Here is a 19,860-nt window from a genome sequence, read left to right as displayed (position 1 = left end):
GGGATGGTAGGGTTAGGGGAAAATAATAAGGAAAATATATATTTAAACAAATATATGTATTTTATCTATATATTTACCCCAGAAATATGGAGGATTGAAAATGATGCAGACAATTGATGGAGGCCACAATCTATCTGCAATAATAAAGCTGAATAATTAAGAATAAGATATGGTTACAATGCATTTCACAGATCTTCAAATACTGACAGGATATGTCGCACGATTATTATTATAATAAAAACATCATTTTGAATTACAGCATCTTGGTTATTGCATTCACTGTGCAGACACTGTGCAGACAGTAACATTAGATATTAGTATTCTATTGATGCAATAAAACAGTACTTCCATATATACCACAAAAAAACGGCGAATTAATTCCTATTGCTGCTCCAGGGCACGTGCCTCTTCTTTTGCAGACAATTTCATAATTCAAGGCTTTTGATTGTGATGTAGCCTTAACCTTGGGCACTGCAAGCTGCTCTGAAATGCATCAGGTTCTACTCTGATTGGGCTAGAAATTCATCAACAGGGCATCTTGTGATGAAAATACCGACGTACAGGGTGAGATCATATCTCGCGAGAACGAACGCGATCCGCCCGTTTAAACACGGGCTGGAAACCCCGTCTTACCCTCTTCCTCTCGCTGTCCACAAGCAAGGTAAAGGATGTCTGTTCTCTGGCCTTATTTGACCAACTGTATGACATTTTCGTGATAATTATTCTCCCATTACTGAACGCGTATACATTAAACAATCATTTAACAAATACAGTGTTTTCCGGAAAGTCTACAGTCCTGTAGATGATTTAGCATATATAAAATTGCATGCGGCACTCGCACATACCTTCCAGTGATGGCTGCCCCCATTCCTCTGCGTTGAGGCCTAAACATTTCGCGTTTTGTTTGTCCATTTTAGACAAGACAATTATGTTATCTGCGCTAACGGTGTCTTCCATTTGAATGTGTTACGCTCGTGTGGTGTTGATTTGTGATCCATATACTGGCTGGATTTCTGCCTCGAATTTCTGATGTGGTTACAGGTCTCGGGGTTATACTGAGGTTCATTGCTAGCGTTGTGGCTAACTCCAGCCAGTTAATTACCATCACATTTTATTTAACGATAGCCGGTTTGTTGGTGAGCACTTTTGCCCAACTATGCCTTGATATCAGTTATTTGCTTAAATTGGACTTCAGATAATGCAAGATTTTGTTATCACGATGTGCAAATGTTCAATCGCCGCTCTGACAGGAAGGTAGGTCGCCTATATAATTAGCTAGCCAACTAAAACGTCTTACTCGTTAGCTAGGTAGTGATGTTTGCAGGAACTATCAATAGTAGTGTATAGACGTGTAATTATCAGTTTAACTTTGATTATTGGGGCGGTCGAGTCATCCTATCGTCTGCACATAATTATAACGTTAGTTACTTGAGTAGCTAGGCTACATATTGGATGTGCTCAGGACCTCAATCTACCCAGGACATTCGTTGCCGTCTACAACCATCATTCATACATTGTACCCCATACTGAAGTTCTCTACCTCTCTGGCAGATGCCTGGTGTCACAGTGAAAGACGTCAACCAGCAGGAGTTTGTCCGTGCCCTGTCGGCTTTCCTGAAGAAGTGAGTCGCATACATGTGAAGCCATGTTCAGTTCTTGCTTAGGAATGCATTGAGCTTTTCTGAGTGACTAACATGCTTTTCCTGTTCCAGGTCAGGAAAGCTGAAGGTCCCAGATTGGGTGGACATTGTCAAGCTGGCCAAACACAAGGAGCTGGCCCCCAGCGACGAGAACTGGTTCTACACCAGAGCTGGTATGATTTTGATCATTGACATTCTTCCCTTCAGGGCTACCTGTCTGCTCAGTCCCGTTAGTGTAGTATGGTAGATCCAGTCTGTTATTGGCATTGGTTTAGACCCAAATTGCCCCCAAATTATTTTCCTCACTGTTAGTACAGAAGTATGGAACAAGGTCACTGTGACTCTGACTAGCAGTGGTGTTAACCCCTCTTCTTCCCTCCCAGCTTCCACAGTGCGCCACCTGTACCTGCGTGGGGGTGCCGGTGTGGGCTCCATGACCAAAATTTATGGTGGTCGCCAGAGGAACGGCGTGTGTCCCGCCCACTTCAGTGTTGGCTCCAAAAACGTGGCCCGCAAGGTGCTGCAGGCCCTCGAGCTTCTCAAGATGGTGGAGAAGAACCCCAACGGGTGAGTAGAACCACGCTGGTTAGAACGCTCCTAGACACTGAGCCAAGGTTGACATTCTCATTGGCCCTTGTGGTTAGGATTAGGGAAAGCAAGCCGATCCTACATTTCTACTTCTATTGAGAACCGAGTGAAACACCAGATATGAGCTGTTTTAGTCACCTAGTCCTGGACCCAGAGCACCGCTGGGTTGTGGATTATACATTCGGTTTTCATGCAACGCTTAACAAAGACCAAATGTGTTGCTAACATTTTTCGCCCCTTTTTGAAATCTTTTTGTGCCCACTGAACAAAACCGTATACAGACAAAACATCTTACAAGTGCTCAATTTCATTATCCAGATTCCATGCAAATAACTAATGTACTATTGTGCTCTGACCAGGCTCATTCAGATTTGGTAATGGATTTCGTAGCATTTTCTGCACATGGTTGGGAACATTTCATCTTATGGCGGTTGTGTAGTGGTGTCATTGCCAAAGTGTTCCCGTCTCTGGTGTTAGTCGACCTGTATAGGGGATGTTGATGTTGCCACTAGAGATCGACCGATTACTCGGAATGGCCGATTAATTAGGGTCGTTTTCATAACAATCGGAAATCGGTATTTTTGGATGGCAATTTTCGATTATTTAAAAAAATATATATATTTGACCTTTTTTATACCTTTATGTAACTAGGCAAGTCAGTTAAGAACACATTCTTATTTTCAACGACGACCTAGGAAATGTTGGCTAACTGCCTTGTTCAGGGGCAGAACGACAGATTTCCACCTTGTCAGCTCAGGGGTTCCAATCTTGCAACCACACAGTTAACTAGTCCAACGCTCTAACCATTGCAGTCCACGAATAGCCTGCCAATTACGCGAATGCAGTAGAAGCCAAGGTAAATTGCTAGCTAGCATTAAACTTATCTTATAAAAAAACAAATCAATCAATCATAATCACTAGTTATAACTACTAATCCAGTTTAGCAGGCAATATTAACCAGGTGAAAGGGTCATTTCTCTTGAGTTCATTGCACGCAGGGTCAGGGTATATGCAACAGTTTGGGCTGCCTGGCTCATTGCGAACTAATTTGTCAGAATTTTATGTAATTATGACATACATTGAAAGTTGTGCAATGTAAAGAATTTTTAGACTTAGGGATGCCACCCGTTAGATAAAATACCGAACGGTTCCGTATTTCACTGAAATAATAAACGTTTTGTTTCCAAAATTATAGTTTCCGGATTCGATCATATTAATGACCAAAGGCTTGTATTTCTGTGTGTTATATTTAAGTCTGATTTGATAGAGCAGTCTGACCGAGCAGCAGCAGGCCCGTAATCATTCATTCAAACAGCACTTTCGTGCATTTTGCCAGCAGCTGTTCACAAGCACAGTGCTGTTTATGACTTCAAGCCTATCAGCCTAATGGCTGGTGTAACCAATGTGAAATGGCTAGCTAGTTAGCTGGGTGTGTGCTAATACTGTTTCAAACGTCACTCGCTTTAAGATTTGGAGTAGTTATTCCCCTTGCGCTGCAAGGGCCGCGGCTTTTGTGGAGCGCTGGGTAACGATGCTTCGAGTGTGGCTGTTGATGTGTTCCAGGTTCGAGCCCAGGTTGGGGCGAGGAGAGGGACGGAAGCTATACTGTTACACTGGCAATACTATAGTACCTATAAGAACAGCCAATAGTCAAAGGTATATGAAATACAAGTGGTATAGAGAAATAGTCCTATAAATACTATATTAACTACAACATAAAACCTCTTACCTTGGAATATTGAAGTCTCGTGTTAAAAGGAACCACCAACTTTCATATGTTCTCATGTCCTGAGCAAGGAACTTAAACATTAGCTTTTTTACGTGGCACATATGACTTTCTTTTCCAACACTTTATTTTTGCATGATTTAAACCAAATTGAACATGTTTCATTTATTTATTTGAGGCTAAATGGATTTTATTGATTTATATTAAGTTAAAATAAGTGTTAATTCAGTATTGTTGCAATTGTCATTATTACAAATAAATACCTTTTTTTATTTTTTATTATTATTTTTTAAAAATCTGCCGATTCTAATCGGTATCGGCTTTTTTGGGTCATCCAATCGGTATCGGTGTTGAAAAATCATAATCGGTCGACCTCTAGTTGCCACCCTAGTCATACTGTTCTGTTACTGCATGCCAAGTCTTGGTCCGACAGCTTTTTACCCCAAAGCCATTAGACCCCTGAAAAGCTAATCAAATGGCTAACAATCTGCATTGCCCCCCCTCTTTTACGCTGCTACTCTGTTTTATCTATGCATATACATAATACCTGGACTAACCGGTGCCCCTGCACATTGACTCTGTACCGGTACCCCCTGTCTATGCATATACATATTACCTGGACTAACCGGTGCCCCCTGCACATTGACTCTGTACCGGTACCCCCTGTCTATGCATATACATATTACCTGGACTAACCGGTGCCCCTGCACATTGACTCTGTACCGGTACCCCCCGTCTATGCATATACATATTACCTGGACTAACCGGTGCCCCTGCACATTTACATTTAAGTCATTTAGCAGACGCTCTTATCCAGAGCGACTTACAAATTGACTCTGTACCGGTACCCCCTGTCTATGCATATACATATTACCTGGACTAACCGGTGCCCCTGCACATTGACTCTGTACCGGTACCCCCTGTCTATGACCTTGCTACTGTTATTTTACTGCTGCGCTCTATTTTACTTTTTACTTTCACTTATTTTTCTTATCTGCATTGTTGGTTTAAGGCTTGTAAGCATTTCACTGTCAGGTCTACACCGGTTGTATTCGGCACATGTGACCAATAAAATGTGATTAATTTGTTCTGTTGCTGACCGACTGAACCTCTTGTCTCTCAGTGGTCGCAGACTAACCGCCCAGGGAACCAGAGATCTGGACAGGATTGCTGGCCAGGTGAGGCCCTTTTCTTTACTCCACCAACAGTGTTTGGTTACTTTTCTTCTGGGGAGCCCATGGGTTGTACAGGCCTGACCCAGACAAAGGCAAAACAAATTGGTTAAATCAGGACCGTGGGATAATTTGGTCAAATGAGGGAAGGGGGGACTTATTTTGTCCTTTAGATTTGATCTAGTCTGCTTGGGGAATCGAAACTAGTAACCTTTCAGTTATTGGCCCATTGCTCTAACCGCTAGGCTATCTGCTGCCTTGCCTGGCTGGAATAAAGGCTTTATATCCACAAGGCTCACCGGTACCTTAACGTATCAGGCCCGTGGGCCCTTACCAAAAAGTAGACTCAAACATGTTTTGTTGCAAAAAATAAGTTTATTTAATCACTAAAACGTGTCACCCTGCACTTTGATGGTAGAACATCCCACAGTGCGTGTAATGAGAGCATTAGCACAGTGTTGCCCAAGCATTTTGAATTAGGCCAGCTGTCCTTGGTCTAGCTATATTCTCTAACTTTGCTCCTGAGCCTCACAGCCTGCATAATGAGTGTCAGTCTTAGTTTTTTTTCTGTGGCAAAAACAAACAGCAGCTCAGCCCCTGTCGGCAGCAATCTGTCTGCCTAAGAGGAACAACGGTGTGACAATCCAAGGGTAAACAAGCAGAGGGAATTTCATGCTGACTGAATCCACCATATGGTGCAGCTTCTCCCTCTTGATCCTTTGTGATGAGCTGAATTCAGATGCACTAACCTGGCCCTCCCTGGCTGTTACATGGTGGTGTCATTGCTTTGCTCCCCCCTGTGGTGTTTTTGATGGTTTAGAAATAGTTTCTATCCCAAGGAGCCAGGTATGGCATGTGTTGTCGTGACATGACTGGTGTTTCTGTGGGTTCTAGTGAAGTCAATGTCCAAGTTTTATTCCAGTGTGATGTGGGCCTCATTACTTTGTTAGATCGAGAGCCCACTTACTCACTGGAGTAACCTCTGAACAAATCTGCAGCACTAAATGTCTTGTTTTGCTTCCCCAGGTCGCAGCGGCGAAGTTGCCCCCGAAGGCTGCCCCCACAGTTTAATAAATATTTTTGGGATAAGGTGAAGTCTTGTCTGTGCTTCTTTCAAACCTGATCAGGTTGCATTTGATCAACAATGGATGGAACCTCTGGTTGGGTCCATGGGTTTATGGTTTTGCATACTAATGATAGATATGGAACCTCTGGTCTTGATGTCATTGGGGAACTGGATTGATGAAGTGTAGGAGTTTTTGGTAAGGCAGTCTGTTTAGTCTACACAATGTGGTTTTTGTTGAATTCCAAAACTTCCAAAATATTACTCGCCTCATGAGCTTAGTTAAATTCTTACCCTGTCATAATGGTAACACAAACTATTTGTCATTTGAGTTTATCTGCATAGTTTCAAAATGTTATCTGTCATCGTGGTCTATGGGCTGCTAGTTGTCGTGACACCGGCCATGGGAAGATTCTTCTTACGGCCATGGGAAGATTCTTCTTACGGCCATGAGAATATGGCTTGATGCGACGGTGCCATCTAGAGGAGACTGAAGACTACTACAGCTCACCCAGCAGAAATGTCTCACAAGGAGGGGTTTGAGTGCTGTGCAAAGTCTGGTGTTTCCTGTCAAAATGTGATTTGAACTTCCTGAAATGCACAGTGATGTCCTCTCCAAATACCGGAGGAAGAGGTGATGCGAGCTGTTTTGAGCTCTAAAATCTGTCGTAAGGCCAATCTATTCCTATGGGTTTATTTTGGGCCTAAGCTTGTCACCTGTCACATCTCTTCATTCTATACAGAGCTTCTGCCAGATAATTGAATGTTAATTTCTCTACCATAAGCCACTTCAAATATCATTTTCTAGAATTTGGCAGTATGTCAAACTGGCCTCACAACTGCAGACTTACATGTAACCACGCCAGCCCAGGACTTCCTCACCTGCTGGATAGCTGATGAAACGGGGGGGTTTGCACAACCGGATAATTTCTGCACTGTCAGAAACCGTCTCAGAGAAGCTCGTCTACATGCTCGTCCTCTTCAGGGTCTTGACCTGACTGCTGTTTGTCGTAACTGACTTCAGTGGGCAAATGCTCACCGACTACTGGAAGTGCTCTTAATGGATGAATCCTGGTTTTTACTGGGCAGATGGCAGACCGCGTGTATGGTGTCATGTGGGTGAGGGGTTTGCTGATGTCAACGTTGTGAACAGAGTCCGCCGTGGTGAGGTTACGATATGAGCAGGCATAAGCTACAGACAACGAACACAATTGCATTTTATCAATGGTAATTTGAATGCACAGAAATACCTTGACGAGATCCTAAGGCCCATTGTTGCACCATTCATCCGCCACCATAACCTTATGTTTCAGCATGATAATACATGGTCCCATGTCGCAAGGATCTGTACCCAATTCCTGGACGCGGTCCTGGAAGCCTAAAATGTCACAGTTCTTCCATGGCCTGCATACTCACCAGACATGTCACCCATTGAGCACATTTGTGATGCCATGAAACATTACATTCAAATAATGTAGGATTCCATTCATTCCTATGGAGAATTCCACCTTCTGAGTCCAATATGGTGGACTCTGGCTTCAAAGCTTCCCATTGGCCAATGCATAGCGTTTGCAATCTATTGTTCATATACATGATTGGTCCAGACTGGCTGCCTCTTATAAAGGCGTGATGGGTTTTTACCACTTTAAGTCAATACCAGTATTTCCTCAGTCACTAAAATACACAGGCCCAATTCTTATGATTCCTTGCCACCTATTGGGTTGCCATCCAAAGATATGACTTGTCTTTATGGTCTCTCGTGCTAGAGGTGGAACAAGACATCTTTTCATTTGTATTTATTTAATACTTGGAAGCAGGACTGGACAGGTTAGCATGGCAAAAGATGAACTAAACCCCTGCAATACGACATAAGCAGAGGATTTAACCTAATGCCTTATGAGACTGCCCCTGTTGTACCTCAGACATCCACCAGAGAGCGACACAGTACAGGGAATGTTTTCACCTATTGGGTTGCCATCCAAGAGATGACTGGCTAGTATTTATGGTCTCATATGCTAGAGGTGGAACAACACATCTTTTAGTTTTATTTATTTAACCTTAATTTAACTAGGCAAGTCAGTTAAGAATAAATTCTTATTTACAACGACGGGCAAATTCGGACAATGCTGGGCCAATTGTGCGCCACCCTATGAGACTCCCAATCACAGCCGGTGTGATACAGCCTGGATGCACTGAGACAAATGGTTTTCAGCGCATTTTCACAGCCATGTAACTAGGAACATTAGTTTTTTGGACATTTGTGAGGCTAAAATCTCTGACGCAATTACGCAACAATTTTGTGCTGGATTTTCCAGATTAGTGAGACAAGGGGCCAGATTCAATCAGATCACGATGCACGTTTTAAAGGCAACGTTCCCAAGTTCGCGGAGAACACATTAATGGTAAATGTTGAATATGTCGGCAAAATCTTTTACATGTCAGTTGTGCTATAACGTGGATCTTCCGTGGATCTTCCTAATCAAACGATTAGGCTACCACCATGATGTAAAAGTTAAAACAGCCATATGATCATTTCATTCTGTTTAATGAATTCCCTTTTTAGCATTTAGAGATGGTGTAATAGGCCTACTCCAGAGGAGGCTGGTGAGGGGAGGACGGCTCATAATAATGAATGGAGTGAATGTAATGGTCTCAAACACATGGAAACCAGGTGTTTGATATGTTTGATACCATTCCATTTATTCCATTTCAGCCATTACTATGAGCCCCTCCCATTTAAAGTGCCACCAGCCAACACTGGCCTACTCAAACCTTTCAGTTGTACTCATCTATTCCATGGCCACACACAGGAAAGCTGAAATGAAACATATTGCCATATTTGCTCTGAGACTGTTACTAAAAAGTGTGGCTGTTTGTACTGGCTTGGGTGTTTGTGTTTGGGTGTCAGAGACAGTGTGTATTGTTTCTGTGTTTGCGTGATACCATGTGTGTAGTGTTGATTTCTGAACACTAAGCCCGCTGTGTTTGCCAATCTCTCATCCACTGACTACTGGGGCTTTGTGTGTGTGTCAGTGGTGTAAAGTTCTTAAGTAAAAATACTTTAATGTACTACTTTTGAAAGTACTCGTTTTTTGGGGTATCTGTACTTTATGTTACTATTTATATTTTTGACAACTTTTACTTTTACTTCACTACATTCCTTAAGAAAATAATGTACTTTTTACTCCATACATTTTCGCTGACACCCAAAAACACCGTTTCAATTTGAATGCTTAGCAGAACAGGAAAATGGTCCAATTCACACACTTATCAAGAGAACATCCCTGGTCATCCCTACTGCCTTTGATCTGGCAGACTCAGTTAGTTTGTAAATGAGTGTTGGAGTGTGCCCCTGGCTGTCAAAAAATAAATACTATAATAATAACAAGGAAATCATGCCATCTTGTGTATTGCATTTACTTTTACTCAAGTACGACTATTGAATAGTTTTTCCACCTCTGGTGTGTGTGCATGCGTGCATCTGTGTAGGTACACTGGCTAGCTCTGTGCCGGTGTATTCCCTTGTCAAATGTATACAAGACTGTCTCATCTATTTTTCATCAATCATCATAACGCCGCTCCATCAAGTTTCCCCCGTCTCTCAGGTGATATTAATCAGTATACTTTTTATACCTCTGTCTCATCCCCCTCTCTGTTTCTTCCTCTCTCTCTCTGTCTCACCCCCCTCTCTGTTTCTTCCTCTCTCTCTCTCTGTTTCTTCCTCTCTCTCTCTGTCTCATCCCCCTCTCTGTTTCTTCCTCTCTCTCTCTTCCTCTCTCTCTCTGTCTCATCCCCCTCTCTGTTTCTTCTCTCTCTCTGTTTCTTCTCTCTCTCTCTGTTTCTTCCTCTCTCTCTCTGTCTCATCCCCCTCTCTCTCTGTCTCATCCCCCTCTCTGTTTCTTCCTCTCTCTCTCTGTTTCTTCCCCTCTCTCTCTGTCTCATCCCCCTCTCTGTTTCTTCCTCTCTCTCTCTGTTTCTTCCTCTCTCTCTCTGTCGCATCCCCCTCTCTCTCTGTCTCATCCCCCTCTCTGTCTCATCCCCCTCTCTGTTTCTTCCCCTCCCTTCCTGTTTTTGAATAACAGCTGTTCTGGAACACCTGAACCCCTCCCTCTTCCCTCCCTCCTCCCTCCCTCCCTTGGCTCCCTCTCTTTCTCTACTCTGTAATTTTGAGGAGATGGAGAAGGATAAACATGTCCTTGAGTGATAGGGAGAAATGTGTGGAATGCACCAGAGGAGGTGAGTGTTGTTTGTTCACTTGCTACTGTTAGACAGAGGCTCTGTCTATCACCAAGCTGCTCTGCTAGGCTTTACTCCCATCTCCCATTGTTCTCATTATGGAGGGAGAAAGAGCTTGCTTTTAATGGCAGTCTTTTATTCTGGCCTTTTATTTGTGTATATGTGTGTGGAGGGGGGGGCAAAGAGATAATTACCAGTGTGGTCCCCAACAACAGCAATTACCACTGTGAAACAATTATCAAATGAACTTAATGCATATCATAGTGTTTTAGCCATTCAGTACTGTAGATAGGAGGTGGCCACACCTACTCTTGGCCTGAATAGAAAACGCTGACAAAATGGATGTAGTCTGGTACAATACTGGGTCTGCATGAGTGTGTGTGTGTGTGTGTGTCTTGCTACTTGGTTTCTGTGTGCAGTCACAACTGATCTGTCATCTTGTGTTTGTGTTTGAGGCAGGTGGTGTTAACTGGCAGTGTACCGCCCAGCCAGCCCGGCACCATGTGTGTATGTGGTACTGCCCCCAGCCGGTGTGTGTGTGTCTTTCCTTTGCTCGATTGGTGGATTGCTGCCTCAATCCCCCCCACCTGTCACGGAGGGTGGGGTTGGTGGGGGTTGGCTGAGAGGGAGGGCACAGAACAGATGCTTTTTACACAGACAAACACAGGCGATGACTTGGCACCGGGACAATGAGTCTCTCTCTCTTTCTCAAAGAAGAGATGGGGAGATAGAGAGGGACCCTGGAGAGAGAGAGGTACCCTGGAGAGAGAGAGAGAGAGAGAGGGACCCTGGAGAGAGAGAGAGAGAGAGGGACCCTGGAGAGAGAGAGGGGGGGGGGGGGGGGCCTGGAGAGAGAGTGACCCTTGAGAGAGAGAGAGGGACCCTGGAGCGATGGAGAGAGAGAGGGACTCTGGAGAGAGAGAGAGACCAATTAGGATCTGGTTAAAAATACTTGAATCAGTCATAGAGCCCATTGCCCTTTATGGTTGTGAGGTCTGGGGTCCGCTCACCAACCAAGATTTCACAAAATGGGACAAACACCAAATTGAGACTCTGCATGCAGAATTCTGCAAAAATATCCTCCGTGTACAACGTAGAACACCAAATAATGCACGCAGAGCAGAATTAGGCCGGTACCCACTAATTATCAAAATCCAGAAAAGAGCCGTTAAATTCTACAACCACTTAAAAGGAAGCGATTCCCAAACCTTCCATTACAAAGCCATCACCTACAGAGAGATGAACCTGGAGAAGAGTCCCCTAAGCAAGCTGGTCCTGGGGCTCTGTTCACAAACGCAAACATACCCCACAGAGCCCCAGGACAGCAGCACAATTAGACCCAACCAGATCATGAGAAAACAAAAAAAGAATTACTTGACACATTGGAAAGAATTTACAAAAAAACAGAGCAAACTAGAATGCTATTTGGCCCAAAACAGAGAGTACACAGTGGCAGAATACCTGACCACTGTGACTGACCCAAACTTAAGGAAATCTTTGACTATGTACAGACTCAGTGAGCATAGCCTTGCTATTGAGAAAGGCCGCCGTAGGCAGACATGGCTCTCAAGAGAAGACAGGCTATGTGCACACTGCCCACAAAATGAGGTTGAAACTGAGCTGCACTTCCTAAACCTCCTGCCCAATGTATGACCATATTAGAGACACATATTTCCCTCAGATTATACAGATCAACAAAGAATTTGAAAACAACCCCCATTTGGATAAACTCCCATATCTACTGGGTGAAATTCCACAGTGTGCCATCACAGCAGCCAGATGTGTGACCTGTTGCCACAAGAAAAGGGCACCAGTGAAGAACAAACACCATTGTAAATACAACCCATATTTATGCTTATTTATTTTCCCTTGTGTACTTTAACCATTTGTATATTGTTACAACACTGTATATATATATATATATATATATATATATATATATGACATTTGTAATGTCTTTATTGTTTTGAAACTTCTGTATGTGTAATGTTTACTGTTAATTTTTATTGTTTATTTCACTTTTGTATATTATCTACCTCACTTGCTTTGGCAATGTTAACACATGTTTCCCATGCCAATAAAGCCCCTTGAACTGAATTGAATTGAGAGAGAGAGAGAGAGAGAGGGACCCTGGAGAGAGAGAGAGGGACCCTGGAGAGAGAGAGAGAGGGACCCTGGAGAGAGAGAGAGAGACCCTGAAGAGAGAGAGAGAGGGACCCTGGAGAGAGAGAGAGAGGGACCCTGGAGAGAGAGAGAGAGAGATAGAGAGAGGGACCCTGGAGAGAGAGAGAGAGAGAGAGATATAGAGAGAGGGACCATGGAGAGAGAGAGAGATAGAGAGAGGGACCCTGGAGAGAGAGAGAGAGAGAGATAGAGAGAGGGACCCTGGAGAGAGAGAGGGTGGAAGTAGAATAAAGAGTGGGGGTAAAACAGCAAACTTGTCAAAGGTGATTAAGCTGTGTGCCTGTTTGCTGACAGAAAACACCACCCTACCTATCTAGAAATCTAAATACTGGCTACTGGGCTATTCTAACCCCCTACCTTCCTCTTTCTCCTCAGGTGTCTCTCTCTCTGTCGCTCCCTCTTCCACTTCACCCCCCCATCCTCTCTGAACTGTCTGCCATCTACCCTTGCCATTCCTCTCCTGTCTGGCCCTGTCTTCTGAAAAGCCCTGCCATTCATCTCCTGTCTGGCCCTGTCTTCTGAAAAGCCCTGCCATTCCTCTCCTGTCTGGCCCTGTCTTCTGAAAAGCCTTGCCATTCCTCTCCTGTCTGGCCCTGTCTTCTGAAAAGCCCTGCCATTCCTCTCCTGTCTGGCCCTGTCTTCTGAAAAGCCTTGCCATTCCTCTCCTGTCTGGCCCTGTCTTCTGAAAAGCCCTGCCATTCCTCTCCTGTCTGGCCCTGTCTTCTGAAAAGCCTTGCCATTCCTCTCCTGTCTGGCCCTGTCTTCTGAAAAGCCCGGCCATGCCTCTCCTGTCTGGCGCTGTCTTCTGAAAAGCCCTGCCATTCCTCTCCTGTCTGGCCCTGTCTTCTGAAAAGCCCTGCCATTCCTCTCCTGTCTGGCCCTGTCTTCTGAAAAGCCATGCCATTCCTCTCCTGTCTGGCCCTGTCTTCTGAAAAGCCTTGCCATTTCTCTCCTGTCTGGCCCTGTCTTCTGAAAAGCCATGCCATTCCTCTCCTGTCTGGCCCTGTCTTCTGAAAAGCCCTGCCATTCCTCTCCTGTCTGGCCCTGTCTTCTGAAAAGCACTGCCATTCCTCTCCTGTCTGGCCCTGTCTTCTGAAAAGCCATGCCATGCCTCTCCTGTCTGGCCCTGTCTTCTGAAAAGCCCTGCCATTCCTCTCCTGTCTGGCCCTGTCTTCTGAAAAGCCTTGCCATTCCTCTCCTGTCTGGCCCTGTCTTCGGAAAAGCCCTGCCATTCCTCTCCTGTCTGGCCCTGTCTTCTGAAAAGCCATGCCATTCCTCTCCTGTCTGGCCCTGTCTTCTGAAAAGCCATGCCATTCCTCTCCTGTCTGGCCCTGTCTTCTGAAAAGCCCTGCCATTCCTCTCCTGTCAGGCCCTGTCTTCTGAAAAGCCCTGCCATTCCTCTCCTGTCTGGCCCTGTCTTCTGAAAAGCCCTGCCATTCCTCTCCTGTCTGGCCCTGTCTTCTGAAAAGCCCTGGCACCATATTCCGTCTTTGCTTTCTGCTACTCTCCAAAGTTTATTCCCTTGATATGTTCATTATCCATTATATAAATCATTTTTAATCACATCTTTAACATGCAGATTTATGTACATATTCAGGAGGTTGAGAAACACAACGGCCAAATTAATATAAAGTCATTATGATTACAATGGCCTGAATTAATGAGTATTATCTCTGACAACTAGAAAATTTAAGATAATGGCTTGTCATAGAGAATTAGTATTTATGACCGAGAGGGTGTGAAACTTTGATAAGCCAATTGAATGGCCTGCCTTTGTGAGATGTCTTTGTGCTGAGTTCTGTGAGTGTCCCTTTGGGCTTAAACACACACTCTGCAGCCCCCCTCTTTAGATGACACTTTGCTCCGATATGCTGTTTGCATGTGTGCGTGTGTGTGTGTGTGCATGTGTGTGTGTGCATGTGTGTGTGTCTGCGTGTGTGTGTGAATGGTGGGGGTTCACAAGGTTAGAGAGCTCATTTAGGGTCCCTTTGAGGCGATTGTGTGTTTGTCCCCTGGTCCCTCACTTCTCCCTTCTACACAGTCACCTCTGACCCCAGCCTCTCTCCTCTCCCCCCAGGCAAATTCCAATGCTCCCTCTTTAGCCTAGATCCCTGTTTTACTCCTCTCTCTCCCTCCCTATATATGTCTCTCTTTCTCTCCTTTGTTCCATATGTCTTTCTACAGCCTCCCTTTCACTCTCTCGTTCCCTCTCACAGAAAGAGGGTTCTGTCTTTGTCCTTGTAACCAGGAAGCACTGTTCGTGTATCTTATCCCCTGAATGGCCAGATAAACATGTCTGTCCTTCAGAGTCATTGCCCCACTGTTCCTCTGTGTGTGCGTGCGTGCATGCGTGCGTGCGTGTGTGTGTGTGGGCACCCCTGTCTGTCAGGTGAAGAAGGTCGAGGAAAAGCTTGAATTCAGTCCAAACTTTGTCTGCTTTCAAATCCTCTCTTTCCCATGTTTTATCTCTGCCTCTAATATACTAGAACTCACTAGGACCACCTTCATAGTATTCTATTCTGCACAATCTCTGCAAATGGTAATGCAGGCAATAATTTCCTGAATTATGATAATTACCTTGTATGCACTGTACATAGCATCAGTAGAGGCCATAAACGTTGCATTTGGGAGGTATTCAGACCCCTTCACTTTTTCCACATTTTGTTACATTACAGCCTTATTCTAAAATTGATTAAATAAAAAATGTCCTCATCAATCTACACACAATACAACATAATGACAAAGCGAAAACAGTTTTTTTTAATGTTTGCAAATGTATTTAAAATAAGTATTCAGAGCCTTTGCTATGAAACTCCAAATTGAGCTCAGGTGCATCCTGTTTCCATTGATCATCATTGAGATGTTTCTACAACTTGATTGGAGTCCACCTGTGGTAAATTCAATTGATTGGACACACCTGTCTACATAAGATCCCACAGTTGACAGTGCATGTCAGAGCAAAAACCAATCCGTGTGGTCAAAGGAATTGTCCGTAGAGCTCCAACACAAGAACACAGTGGCCTCCATCATTCTTAAATAGAAGAAGTTTGAAACCACCAAGACACTTCCTAGAGCTGGCCGCCCGGCCAAACTGAGCAATTGGGGGAGAAGGGCCTTAGTCAGAGAGGTGACCAAGAACCCGATGGTCACTCTGACAGAGCTCCAGAGTTCTTCTGTGGAGATGGGAGAACCTTCCAGAAGGACAACCATCTCTGCAGCACTCCAGCAATCAGGCCTTTACAGAGAGATCCTTGATGAAAACCTGCTCCAGAGCGCTCAGGATCTTACACTGGGGCGAAGGTTCACCTTCCAACAGGACAACGACCCTAAGCACACAGCCAAGACAAAGCAGGAGTGGCTTCGGGACAAGTCTCTGAATGTCCTTGAGTGGCCCAGCAGGAGCCCAAACTTGAACCCGATCGAACATCTCTGGAGAGACCTGAAAATAGTTGTGCAGCAATGCTCCCCATCCAACCTGACAGCTTGAGAGGATCTGCAGAGAAGAATGGGAGAAACTCCACAAATACAGGTGTGCCAAGCTTGTAGTGTCATACCCAAGTAGATTCGAGGCTGTAAACGCTGCCAAAGGTTCTTCAACAAAGTAGAGAAAAGGGTCTGAATAGTTATGTAAATGTCATATATCAGTTTTAATTTTTAATACATTTGCAAATAAAAAAATACAAAACCTGTTTTTGCTTTGTCATTATGGGGTATTGTGTGTAGATAGATGAGTAGGATTGTTTTTATTCAATACAGTTTAGAATAAAGCTGTAACAACAAAATGTGATAAAGTCAAGAGGTCTGACTACTTTCTGAACACACTGTACATATAATGATATATGGAAATCACTGTCATGTTTTAATGCTACATTTCATGTCATTCATAAGATCCCTCCGATCCTTCACGTGTCTGTAGGCCTATGTAGCAATAGTAATAGTCTTGTATTTAATGATATATCTATTCCACAAGACCCCTCAGATCCATGGTAATGGCCTTGTATTGGATGACATATGGCAATCATATGACTCGTCACTGCAGGGTAGTTTTGACCATTGACACCAATCATAAGCCCCTCACTGTTCCCCCCATTACCAGCAAGCCAGACGACAGGCATCCATCTTAGATCTTACAGTGGAGCTTTTGGAATGGTCTGACTCTCCCAGTGGTTGGTATAACAACATTACGCTAACATTATGCGTATGCCTGCGGGCCCTGGGCCAGTGCAGTAATGAAGAGAGGGTCATGGTTGCCTGCCTCATGATGTATAAATTGTTCATGGGCCCAGCGTCTCTCTCCACTCCATCAGACTATAACAGCTGAGACCAGTGTTCCCTGCTACTGTACTGCTACTGCTCTGCTCTGTTCTTACCAGCCTCGCTAGGACACTGGAATCTCATGAATACAAATGCTGTTAAATGGCATCCCCCTAGACATTGTGTGTGTGTGTGTGTGTGTGTGTGTGTATATATATATATATATATATATATATATATATATATATATATATACACTGCTCAAAAAAATAAAGGGAACACTTAAACAACACAATGTAACTCCAAGTCAATCACACTTCTGTGAAATCAAACTGTCCACTTAGGAAGCAACACTGATTGACAATAAATGTCACATGCTGTTGTGCAAATGGAATAGACAACAGGTGGAAATTATAGGCAATTAGCAAGACACCCCCAATAAAGGAGTGGTTCTGCAGGTGGTGACCACAGACCACTTCTCAGTTCCTATGCTTCCTGGCTGATGTTTTGGTCACTTTTGAATGCTGGCGGTGCTTTCACTCTCGTGGTAGCATGAGACGGAGTCTACAACCCACACAAGTGGCTCAGGTAGTGCAGCTCATCCAGGATGGCACATCAATGCGAGCTGTGGCAAGAAGGTTTGCTGTGTCTGTCAGCGTAGTGTCCAGAGCATGGAGGCGCTACCAGGAGACAAGCCAGTATATTAGGAGACTTGGAGGAGGCCGTAGGAGAGCAACAACCCAGCAGCAGGACCGCTACCTCCGCCTTTGTGCAAGGAGGAGCAGGAGGAGCACTGCCAGAGCCCTGCAAAATGACCTCCAGCAGGCCACAAATGTGCATGTGTCTGCTCAAACGGTCAGAAACAGACTCCATGAGGGTGGTATGAGGGCCCGATGTCCACAGGTGGGGGTTGTGCTTACAGCCCAACACCGTGCAGGACGTTTGGCATTTGCCAGAGAACACCAAGATTGGCAAATTCACCACTGGCGCCCTGTGCTCTTCACAGATGAAAGCAGGTTCACACTGAGCACATGTGACAGACGTGACAGAGTCTGGAGACGCCGTGGAGAACGTTCTGCTGCCTACAACATCCTCCAGCATGACCGATTTGGCGGTGGGTCAGTCAGGGTGTGGGGTGGCATTTCTTTGGGGGTCCGCACAACCCTCCATGTGCTCGCCAGAGGTAGCCTGACTGCCATTAGGTACCGAGATGAGATCCTCAGACCCCTTGTGAGACCATATGCTGGTGCGGTTGGCCCTGGGTTCCTCCTAATGCAAGACAATGCTAGACCTCATGTGGCTGGAGTGTGTCAGCAGTTCCTGCAAGAGGAAACATTGATGCTATGGACTGGCCCGCCCGTTCCCCAGACCTGAATCCAATTGAGCACATCTGGGACATCATGTCTCGCTCTATCCACCAACACCACGTTGCACCACAGACTGTCCAGGAGTTGGCGGATGCTTTAGTCCAGGTCTGGGAGGAGATCCCTCAGGAGACCATCCGCCACCTCATCAGGAGCATGCCCAGGCATTGTAGGGAGTTCATACAGGCACGTGGAGGCCACACACACTACTGAGCCTCATTTTGACTTGTTTTAAGGACATTACCTCAAAGTTGGATCAGCCTGTAGTGTGGTTTTCCACTTTAATTTTGAGTTTGACTCCAAATCCAGACCTCCATGGGTTGATAAATTTGATTTCCATTGATCATTTTTGTGTGATTTTGTTGTCAGCACATTCAACTATGTAAAGAAAAAAGTATTTAATAAGGACATTTCATTCATTCAGATCTAGGATGTGTTATTTTAGTGTTCCCTTTATTTTTTTGAGCAGTGTCATAAAGTCCATCTCCACTGCATCCAGGCAACATGTTTCCCTCATTGCAACCAGACACTTCTCTTTTCATTCTAACAATAGAAAGAAACACATTGCCAAAGTGCGTAATATAATGATCATGTATAATTTCACAATAGTATGGACAGACATACAGGACTAGATGCAGAAATATCTGTTTATCCTTGTGATTGCATTTCTCTACATTGTCTGATGGCAGCGTCCTTTCTGGCCCTATGAGTGTCAGACACTTCTAAATCTATGAGTCAGTCAATGTCTGCCTCCAGTACCGTCTCTCTGTGGTTCAAGGCCAACGGCTTGGGTTTAATCAGGTGAAACGTGTAAGTAACACTGTGTCAATGTGTCAGTGTCTGTCTGTGTGTGTTGCAGGGAGTGTGTGTGTGTGTGTGTGTGTGTGTGTGTGTGTGTGTGTGTGTGTGTGTGTGTGTGTGTGTGTGTGTGTGTGTGTGTGTGCGTGTGTGTGTGGGATATCCTACCACAGACAACAGATAAACATGTTCTGCCTCATTGCAACCACACACTTCTCCTTTAATTGTAACAATAATATCAAATAGAACCAGATGCAGCTCATTCGACCTCTCACTTTAAATCATCTAGCAGTGTCAGACTGTATCTGCCAATATGTGTGTATGTCTGTGTGTGTGCTTTACAATATCACAACATAAATATACATGAAATAAATAAATATTCACACTCTGATAAAATAATTGATATGTTTAAAGATAATGATTAAATAATTATACCCGGAAACTTAACCATTAGGGATTATAGGTTATGTAGCATGTACAAGGAATAATTAAAGTATTAAACATAAGTCCAACTAGGTTGGATTGGAAGGAAGAAAAATGTGTGTGTATGTGTGTACCTAAGAAAATACAGAGAACAATTAAACTGTGTTTGAACCGACCTGGCTAGAACTCTGAGAAACTTATGAGGACAGGGAGTACTTCTCGAGGTTTCCCTAATCCCTAATGGAACTGTCGGCTGGGTAGTGATACACAGTGGTGAGAACTCTGGAGAAGGATACAACTCACCTACTGTTCGTGTGTATGTATGTGCGTAGGATATCTACTGTTTGTGTGTATGTATGTGCGTAGGATATCTACTGTTTGTGTGTATGTATGTGCGTAATTAAGGAGCAGG

General features: G+C 44.3%; 1 protein-coding gene across 1 annotated transcript; it reads left to right on the top strand.

Moving 5' to 3' along the window:
* Window positions 1–631: 631 nt before the first annotated feature.
* Window positions 632–6,221, top strand: LOC115120937 (small ribosomal subunit protein eS19). The gene is made up of 6 exons (XM_029649923.2): window positions 632–661; window positions 1,552–1,622; window positions 1,713–1,813; window positions 2,024–2,207; window positions 5,078–5,132; window positions 6,153–6,221. Exons 2-6 carry the CDS (start codon window positions 1,552–1,554, stop codon window positions 6,195–6,197), a joined length of 456 nt encoding a protein of 151 aa, XP_029505783.1. The 5' UTR covers window positions 632–661; the 3' UTR covers window positions 6,198–6,221.
* The last annotated feature ends 13,639 nt before the right edge of the window (window positions 6,222–19,860 follow it).

The sequence above is a fragment of the Oncorhynchus nerka genome, linkage group LG3 (genome assembly GCF_034236695.1).
Source record: "Oncorhynchus nerka isolate Pitt River linkage group LG3, Oner_Uvic_2.0, whole genome shotgun sequence".
Lineage (NCBI taxonomy): Eukaryota > Metazoa > Chordata > Actinopteri > Salmoniformes > Salmonidae > Oncorhynchus > Oncorhynchus nerka.
The sequence above is the reverse complement of the archived record's forward strand: the minus strand, read 5'-3'. Positions and strand labels throughout refer to the sequence as shown.